The following is a 9489-nucleotide window of genomic DNA, read 5'->3' on the forward strand; positions in this document are numbered from 1 at the left end:
GCATCCCATTCGCAAGTCACGTGACAGATACACGTCACACGTCAATCTTAAATTAATTTAATCAATATTTACAGAACCAAGCAGTTGTGAAGAGGATTGATGGCGCTCTTGTTTTCCTCTTCCCTTTTGTGAAAAACAAAGAGCAGCAAAGGAAGCAAACCACAAAAAAAGACACGTCAAGTTAAGTCGAGTAGTATACAAAAGCTTCCCACACAAAAAAAAAAAAGGCAACCATTCCCTTCATTTCCCCCATAAAGGTAAAAGATTTGACACTCGATAAATGATTGTGTTTTACAAGTAAGCGAGCTTGAGAGCGCAAAATAGCTTTGGACTGAGGTAATCACATCCTGATCCTGGCGCTGATAGAAAAGAAGCAAAGAAAAATAGATTTTCATCTGAAGTGGATGTCCCCCCCCCCCCCCTCCAAAAAGCTCAAGAAAGCATCTCGATCGGTCGCATTACCCTGTTGGCGAGCTTTTCAGGACGGATGCCGGGGAAAAGAGCATGGACGTCCAAAGACTAACGGGAGGAGAACCTCTCTCTCCGAATAAGAGCAAATTGTCGAACACGGTGAAAGACGGGACACAAGAAGTACACTTGACTGGGACAGTTTTAAAAACGTTCACGGCGCTTACTTACTGTCCAGCGACACAAAAATGTTGACATCTTTACTTATGTCCGCTTCTACCTTTGAGGATCACGATGCACACTTGTGAGGCGTTTTACCCACCAAGGAGAGTCGCTATAAAGTAAAGGCTTCAGGTCCACAAAATTCATAAACCTGGGACGATCGTACTTTCAGAGGTGGACCGGGTGTTGAGTATAGATATCCACATGTATTTGGTGATAATTAATCACTGTGTTTGGACATGAAGCAACGTTAAAGTTCTTTAAGTTACGCATCTTTGAGCAGTGGTCCCCAACCTTCAATCCGCAGCTCGGTAAGAAAATAATACTAAGATGCAAACAATGACTAAATGAATTTCCTCGCCATCGGTTGTGTGGCAATTTCTCAAGAGTGACATTGAGCGAATGAAGCCGTTGAAGACAACAATCCTGTTGAATCATTTGCACTGCCCAAGTAATGACGTGGGAAACATTACAATGTGAGCGGTGCTTAGCCGACACCAACAAGCCGTGCCCGTTATTGACCCACAGCAGCAATCAATCACCCTCTTTTCATCACTCAGATGTTAACAACATGCAATGGTAATAAAATGATGTACTGTCTAGTTATCCGTACAGATGCTTTAAAACAGGTAATTTGAAAACAACGTAGAACCGTGAGAACGACAAATAGTTGCCGACCCACAAAAAAAAAAAAAAAAAAAGTAGTTGTCTGAACCGATTGGTGGCACGAAAAAGGTTGGGGACCACCGTTTTAGACTGTCCCCTTAGGCACTTTGGCCTTTTGGGACATTGTGATTGACAGGCTCACACGAGCCATACCCTGTCGACTTGAGTGGAAACCAAAGCGCGATTGGGGAGCCTCAGAACGACAACGAGGCGTCCCGTGTGAAGCGCATGGGGGTTGGGGGGGGGATCAAGGCACACAATTGGACGACGCTCGACCATCCGAAGAGCTCGGCGGGGGTGTCGCCGATTTGCTTTTTTGGCTCCGGAAACGACCGTTATTGCGTTAAAGGACAGCAGGACTTCAAGTCACGGACATTTCTCCTGCGAAATCGGAATAGCTGCTAAGACATAAGGAAACCCGTCAGTTGGAGAACACACGCAATTCTGAACATTAACATTAGCATAGCATCTCTAGCGAGGCTCTGTTAGCGCGGGAAAATGTCCGCATCTGACCAGGATGTGACGACGTGTCGTTGTCTTGTACGATCGCTCGCGAGCCAAGGGTGGAAACGGCAACCGAACAGACGAGCATGATTCCAACCTTCTCGTGACTCCTCTTTTCTGCTGCACCTCAACTCTGCATGCTCACCCCGACTTGAAATAGTGTGTGTGTGTGTGTGTGTGTGTGAGATTTTAGTGTGTACTTCAGTCTGCACGCTGGCTTCATGACCTGTGTGTGTTTTCAAGCCCTTGGAATGAAAGCCAGCTATCGTCTTTAAGGCTTGTGTGTGAGTGTGTTTATGTGTCTGTGTGGTGACAAGGCTGCATGGTGCCATATTGCATACATAATCACCTGCTATCTATAAAAAGTCCTGTTAGCGTTCTTTGTTAGCACTGCACAGACACCAGCAGTGCATGTGTGCACGTACGCCTCCGAGGGTGCCCCTCAGAACGGCGTGTGTAGGTGTGTGTACTGCTGCTGCGGCGTGGGGGACGACGTGGACGAAGACGAGGTGTTGGCGCTGGAGCCGCTGTTGGCCATCCGTGCTAAAGGGGGCGCCGATGAGTCGGAAAGCTGCAGTTCCTCCAGCTTCTTGATGTACTCGTCGCGGAGTGCCAGCAGCTCCAGGTAACGCTGCTCCACTGGACTCTGCTGTTGCCACCCACACACAGAATAACAAATATGATCATACGCGACACACAGGCACAGTGAGTTTGTCTGGCGTGTGTGCGTTGTTTCCCACCTGCTGCTGGATGCGTGGGTTCCAGCGTATGTAGTAGGTGACCCACAGCTCAAGGTGGCGCATGCTGGCCACCGGATAGAGGACCCTACCTGACTCGGGTGTGTAGAAAGGGTTCAAATAAACGTCCGTCTTACTGTTGACCAACGACCACAGCGACACCGTCTTCTGACGCAGGGCCTGTCAGCGAAAGACAAGCGCACGCTCGGTCAGCTGCTTTAGCGGGCCGACGCTCAATGTGCCCTCCGTCGTCATGCTCACGTTGAGCTCTCGCGCACTCTCGCAGTTGTACAGGAAGGTCCCGAAGCGGCAGCTGTAAAGGTGGTCCAGGATGGTCAGCAGGAGGCGCTCGTTGAACTCGAAGGCCGTGGGGAACTGCAGAGGCAGCGACCCACATGACTTTAGATTATGTTTTAAAATCAAGTCAAACATATTTATCACTTGCACGCCCGAAAGCATCACTTTTCAAGAAACAAAAAAATACAGAAAAAAAAAACGTAGGAGAATAACATTCATTAGCATTGCGTCGTAAGAGAGCAAGTCATTTTCATCACTTTATATTGGTCAAACATTTGTATTTTTTTTTTAATACACACCATGGGAACTAACCAACTGCATCAATTTGTGAAAAAACGTACTTGATCACATTTTGACCAGCGATATGAACCCTTGGCTAAAAAGCAAAGCGTGGAGAATCTGTGGCCAAAATACACGAGAGTTTTCACAAATAAAAAGACATTTCCAGATACGAATTGACACGCACTGTCGACGCGCATTTTGCTAAAAGAGGTGATGCTCATACCTGCTTGGTCATCTGCCAAATGCAGTCCATGAACTGAACAAAGATGGGCGACCTGTCTTGATCGGCATGGTTCTTGTCACCGTGACCTATCCTCTACACACACACACATGCATACATAAACCCAGACAGATTTTTGTAAAACCAAATATGCATCCACTGCGGCACTTTGGAAGGACGAGTGAAAAAATTCCTTACGGATGCGAACTTGTGTCCAAAACTGATCCACTCCTTCTCGATGAGCACCTGGAAAGACAAACGTGGGACGTGTTTCATCACCGCCAGACGGTGATAAAGCGGGCGAGACACGGCGCGCCGACTGACCTGCAGTCCTTTGAGCGTGCGGTAGTGGCTGTCGAGCATGAGCATAGCCAAAGACGTCAGCTGAGCCGTCCTATCCCAGCCGTCGCTACAATGGACCACCACAGAGTTGCCGCTGGATACTTTGTCTGCCACTTGGATGGCTCCTGACAATACAAACTACACACACGCAAAACGCAACATTTCTGTTTGAAATTGCCCCATTGAAGATGTTGCTTGGCAAGAAAATTGTTTCCTACTATACACAATGTGAATTTAAGAAACGATGCCTACAAATAATTTTTTTCGCCACCAAGCCAACAGTACAGATTCTTGATTTTGGCGATTGCTCAGAAGAAAGATCAGAACGCTGAATGACCTTGATGTGTTCTAGCCAGTGCGTGGATTCCAGACTGGACAGCCAGTGGGATTCCTCCACGGTGGGGTACACGATGTCTTTGAGCTTCTTCAGGGACTCCCGCATGACGTGGATGTTGTGGATGTCCAGGAAGACCAGCTCGGCGTTGTGGTACTCGTCTCCTTCGTAGCCACCTCCCGTGGCCTGCGAAAGGAGATGTCAGGGTCAAGGGTCAAGGAGGGAAGACAGCAAAGGCGTTGGGGGAAGATTTTCGCTACCTTGTTGGCCACGGCGTTGACGTTGGGGCGAGCGTCGTAAATGGTGAGCTTGGCGGTGTCATTGGCGTCCCTGATCAGGTCCATGTAGCGCTCGTCGTCCTTGCTCCTTTTCCCGGACATGCCCACCAATGGCTGGCTGCAGCGCGCAATCACTGCCTGATTCTCGCGGTGTATCCACGACAGGACCTGCGGCAGAGTCAGCCAACGAAATATCAAGCGCTTAGCTGTGGGACACGCCGGCATGCCCCGTCCCACATTTACTCACAGGGATACGGCCTTTAGACCGGAAGGACGCCACTCTCCTCAGGTCCTCCTCTTTAGACTTAAAGGGCACGGCCAGCACCGTGGGATACGTGTCGCACAGCTCGTAGTTCTTGTTGATGAAAGTAATGCGCCACTTGTTGTTTGGTAAGCCCTGAAAAAACAAAACACACAACATCACACGTCAATTTTTTTTTTTTTTTTGCAAATTCCCCCTTTCCTGGCTTACCTGCCGCCTGAGCTCCTCAACGGGCCTGTAAACGCCCCAGCCATTTTCTTCGTACTTCTCCTGAGTCACATACGCAAACAGAGGCTGGACAGAGGAAATAAAATGAGTATTAAAATGAGTAGTTATATCAAAAAGGGATGTAAAGGAGAGAAGTGTCCCTTGTACCTTGGGTTTCATGCAAAATACCATTTGATATGTTCGAGGCCAACATATGCTAAATATATTTAAAGAAAAAAGACTCAATTTTATTGAATAGTCAGTTTAACAATGAAACAGGATCTAAAACTTTTTTTTTTTCAAATTGAAAACACAACATTTAACTTTTGTTACAATTTCAAATTTAAAAAACAAGACAAAACATTTTCTTAAAAGATATTTTATATAAAAAAATATTTTAAGCGGGATCTTGTCACATTCATTTAGTAATTTAAATACGAAATAATTGTCACAAATTTTTATTTTTTATTAAAATAACATTTTACAAAAAGAATGACCTTGAAACACTAATTAGTTTACTTTAAAAAATATATTAAATACAATATGTAAAATTCACATTCCTTTAGAATTTTAAATTTAAAAAAGTGACAAATTTTTTATGAGACTTTTTGAAAAAAGTGTGGCTTTTGATACAAATTTGATTTTTAATTAAAATAAAAAGTTCAATTTTATTTTTCTGTAAGAATATGCGGCAGTCCGATAAACTCGCAATAGGCAATTTTGCAACATGGAGGTGTTCTTACCAGGCTATGTGAGACGGGGAAGGCATGTTTGAAAAGCAGCTCGAAGATGTCTCGCCGACTGTGGCCCTCCTGCTTCAGGGCAAACCTCAAGTTCCGCATGTCCTGACAGACGTAGGAAGGAATCAAAGTAGGAAACAATTAAAAAGACGGGAAAACCAACGTGGACCCAAACGACAATATAGCTGAGCGACAAAGACCTTGCAGGTAATGTCAAGGCCGTATGAGTTTTCTCCTCGACTTGACGCCCCGCCCATTTTCTCTACACGACTGATGGCCCCAAGAGGAACATCCAGTGTCAACGCCACATCCTGCAGAGAAAAAAAAAAAAAGGTCAGCAGATTTTTCTAATCATGAAGCCAAATGTCAAGCTCTGAGTAATATGATGCATTCATTCTCAGTGTTCTTCAACCAGGATATGCTCGTTCTTCTCTTTTTTTTCCGGATATTATACGACATCGTGAGATAACTTCTGTTGTGAATCAGAATTTATAAAGGAAACTGACTTTACTTAAAATACAGCAACAACGTGAGCTTACTGCATCCGAGCTCTTGAAGTAGAGTCGGTAGTTCGTGATCAACACTTTGCCCTTGACGGCGCCGCTGAACGGACAGATGTAGATCATCTCCTTGTCTGTGCAGAAAAAGATGAGGTCAAAGAAAATGCAAATCAATGGTGAGCGCCAGGCTTCCCTCACCTATGATTCTCTCCTCTCCGGGCAGCAGGGTGACATCTGCCAACAACTCCATCTTCAGAGACTCTCGGGAGGTCTACAGGGACAAACGTGCACATTTTGATTCTGCTTCCTCCCTAACAGGTGTCCACTAAGAGTTTCACTCACGCTGGAGATGTGAGCGTCCAAAATGCTGGAGTTGTAGACGGAGACCGGTGAAGCCATCATTCACTTTTCCACAGGCTTCTGAAGGACAAAAAAAACATCAGTGGGTCTTTCCCAACCTTTCTTGATCTGTGAATATAATTTACATTCAGTTGTTGCACACTGGGTAAGAATCACTGAATAAGGGACATACTGTACAATTTCTTACACTTCTTCCACACATCGATGCTTTGATACTTTGATATGTCATTTTTCACATTACGCTCATTGTACATTGCAATCAAATGCCCAAACTAGACCAACAATAACCTTGAAGCAGACTTAACAACGAGAAGTTCAGGGGCCATTGCTGGCTGCGGCCTTGATCCCTAGTCAATGGACAGTACATGCGGTGGTTAGGAGCATTTGTTCACTTTTTGATGAAGGACTTGTTTGGCTCCAGTGTAAAACAAAACAGCCGAGGCTGGCAAACCCAACTGCGCATGTGCACTCGTTTATTTACAGTGCAGTCATGAATGTACTTACAGTGATATTTGGGCAAACTAAGACTAGGCACTAAATGAGACTCGTAGAAAGATTGTTAGAAAGCAAACTGATACATAGCTTTCGGTGGGAAAGGCAGCCATATCATCATTGTATAGTTAATGTAATATAATATATAAGTGCACACAACAACTGGCAGGCCCGCGGTGCAGTGAACGCTCGAAGGCTGAACGTGCATGCTGGTAAGCTTCGACATCGGGGCGGAAAGGACGACTTGCTAACTTGGGTCACGACTGCGGCGAGGTAGACGAGAGGCGACAGTTTTCGTGTGGGGCCCGCAGTCAACTTTTTCAACTTGTTCCTTCCAACAGGCACAGCTGAGGAAGACTTCACCAGGAAATAGCCGAGGCCCAGGCGCCCAGCAAAGCTCGTTCCTCGCAAAAAGCTCGGCACTTCTCGCACAGACTCAGCTCAAACGTCGGTCAAAGTCTTCCGAACGACCCCCGAGACGCGTTCGACAGCTCGCGTCGCGACCAAACGTGTGTACTCACCCGCAAAGCGCGATTCTCCCGTGGGGGAACGTCTAGCTGTTCGCCGCAGGAACTTTCTTCAGCCCACCGACGTCATGTGCCGGCCTGTCATGGCGCCCATTGGCTGCTTGTCAAAACGGTGCTCGCGAGGGATGCTGGGAAATGGAGTTCCGGCGCCATCATCGTTTCCTCCATTTCCGGCTGTGGAAGCAACGGTCCGGATGTGACAACCGGAAATATCCCCATGGTTACAAATGAAAAGACAGCGACAAGAAGGAAGATAAGAAGGACTGTTGTTTTTGCGATCTCTCCCTGGAAGTATCCTCCATAAGGTCACTTGGCTCTTTTGTAGTGCTGCTGGAAGTGTTGCGAGTGTCGCCATCCCCTATATCGTGCAATGTGTCCCACAATACATCTCGAAAAATAGTCAAAAACAAATATAAAAATCCCTCGTCTGTACAGCCCCTCTCCAGATCGCAGTTTGCTTTTTGCATTCTCACTGTCAAACAGGTTTTAAATTTTATACTTCAGATTTTGTTACATCATGTAATTTTGATTTGTTTTCTATATGGACTGTGACTGCAAACTCGATTAACAATGAAAAAAATTGAGTGAATAAAGACTGAATTTCCGAAGTTTGGGATCATTTGATTTATCATTGCCATTATTTATGAACCGGCAATGAACCCAACTTCTGTCGAGTAACTCTGCCATTTACCAGCTGTGACCAAGCACACAACAGCCAACGCTCCATTCTCCACGTTTATTCGCTGACGCCCATGTCGCGCACCAGGGCAGCCACACACATTCAACGTCACACATACTACACTACTATAGAACAAGAGGATGGGATGTGATTTGGGAATCTGGAATTGAGAATGGGACAGCACCGTGTTCAGCTTAATTTACTAATTCCCGACTCCAGAATCATTACAAATTGATTTTTAGGATAGGAACTATCTAAGTCTCCTTTATACAAATCCCTATTTAGTTGTGGGGGAGTAAAGGGATTGAGTGTGACTTGTTTACATTCGGTTGTCAGTAATGGGAAGAGTGCTAATGAAACCAATGACTTTTCCAATTGATTTGTGCACAGCAGCCTGATTACACGCGTTGACGGGAACATATTGACACAACAATACATTGCCAAACGCACGCGAGCACACACACACGCAACATTTGGAGCTTGGAAACGGCTCGGGAATGACAATGACATTTTCAAGCGTTCCGACGGTGTCGATAAATAGTTTTCAAATGGTTTATTTCCAAGCATTGTGATACAGACAAATTACGGAATGAGGGCAGTGGCAAAGGTGGGCAAATAATTTTGCAAAGGGACCACATGAAAAATTGAAAAGCTCGGCGAGCATCCAAGCCAACATGCTAACCTCAACTGTGTTTATATTATTATTTTTTTTTAGAAAAAGTATATTGTCTTGCTTCATTAAATTTACACAGCTGTATATATAGTTATGTATTGTTATGATTAGGGAATACACATTTGAAACAAAATGACAAGCGGTCATTAAAATTATATCTTTACACTTTAAAAAAGATAATTTTGCGCACCAACCACCAAGTCATAATAGCTTTTCCTCTCTGAATAGTCACTAAATATAGCAACGATGTCGCCAAGTTGGCAACACGGTCGAAGCTCTTTCTTGCCAACTGGCTTGTACTCGCCTTCAAACTAAAAGAGCAGCACAACTTTCAAAATAAAAGCACCACATATTTTAAGTTGTACTTTTATGGTCACCGTGAGGGTTTGTCAGAGACTGCGAGCAGGACGGATTTGGCCCCTGGGCCGTACTTTGCCTCGGTCGTGTGATAGAGCCTAATGAGCTGTCCTTTTTCCATCCCGTGATGAGCTTCTGACGAGAAAGCGAGTCACTCCTGATTCGTGTGAATGCCCATGTACAAAGCCAAATTAAGTGCACTGAAGGAGTTTCACTAAAAAGTGAGTCACACACACGTTCATTCATTTTTTTTTCCAACTAAAAGGCTCCAGCACCCTCCCGCGACCCGGCACAGCAGGGGTGGGCAAAACTTTTGATTGGCGGGCCACAATGGGTTCTAAAATTTGACAGAGGGGCCGGACCAGAAGCAGATGGACGGAATGTTTTGGTAACCTCACAAAA

The 9489-nt window shown here is 45.4% G+C and overlaps 1 protein-coding gene and 1 long non-coding RNA gene across 3 annotated transcripts; one reads left to right on the forward strand and one right to left on the reverse strand.

The window, feature by feature from the left end:
• Positions 1–41: 41 nt before the first annotated feature.
• mtm1 (myotubularin 1) lies at positions 42–7505 on the reverse strand. 2 transcript variants are annotated; one of them, XM_088293854.1, is made up of 16 exons: positions 7373–7505; positions 6342–6419; positions 6198–6270; positions 6039–6133; positions 5700–5810; positions 5503–5604; positions 4763–4846; positions 4538–4687; positions 4273–4458; positions 4016–4198; positions 3661–3816; positions 3535–3582; positions 3340–3432; positions 2799–2912; positions 2541–2717; positions 42–2446 (listed from the first exon to the last, which is right to left on the reverse strand). In XM_088293854.1, the coding sequence occupies exons 2-16, from the start codon at positions 6399–6401 to the stop codon at positions 2243–2245; spliced, it is 1836 nt and encodes a 611-aa protein (XP_088149980.1). In that variant the 5' UTR covers positions 6402–6419; positions 7373–7505; the 3' UTR covers positions 42–2242. The 2 variants fall into 2 exon arrangements, with proteins under 2 accessions (XP_088149980.1, XP_088149979.1); XM_088293853.1 differs by having other exon boundaries at positions 42–2449.
• On the forward strand, positions 6711–7986 carry LOC148338693 (uncharacterized). Its single transcript, XR_015842874.1, has 2 exons — positions 6711–7124; positions 7193–7986. It is a non-coding gene; the product is annotated as an uncharacterized LOC148338693 (long non-coding RNA).
• Positions 7987–9489: the final 1503 nt, after the last annotated feature.

Source organism: Idiotropiscis lumnitzeri, chromosome 4 (genome assembly GCF_059441095.1).
Source record: "Idiotropiscis lumnitzeri isolate Australia: NSW breed Sydney's pygmy pipehorse chromosome 4, RoL_Ilum_1.0, whole genome shotgun sequence".
Lineage (NCBI taxonomy): Eukaryota > Metazoa > Chordata > Actinopteri > Syngnathiformes > Syngnathidae > Idiotropiscis > Idiotropiscis lumnitzeri.

What these genes read in the sequence shown, in the direction of transcription:
- mtm1 (XM_088293853.1), bottom strand. Translation starts at nt 6,401, where the DNA reads ATGATGGCTTCACCGGTCTCCGTCTACAACTCCAGCATTTTGGACGCT. An exon ending in ACTTCAAGAGCTCGGATGCA is followed by an intron (nt 5,811 to 6,038) that starts GTAAGCTCACGT and finishes TTTTCTCTGCAG; the next exon opens with GATGTGGCGTTGACACTGGA. An exon ending in GCCTTGACATTACCTGCAAG is followed by an intron (nt 5,605 to 5,699) that starts GTCTTTGTCGCT and finishes TACGTCTGTCAG; the next exon opens with GACATGCGGAACTTGAGGTT.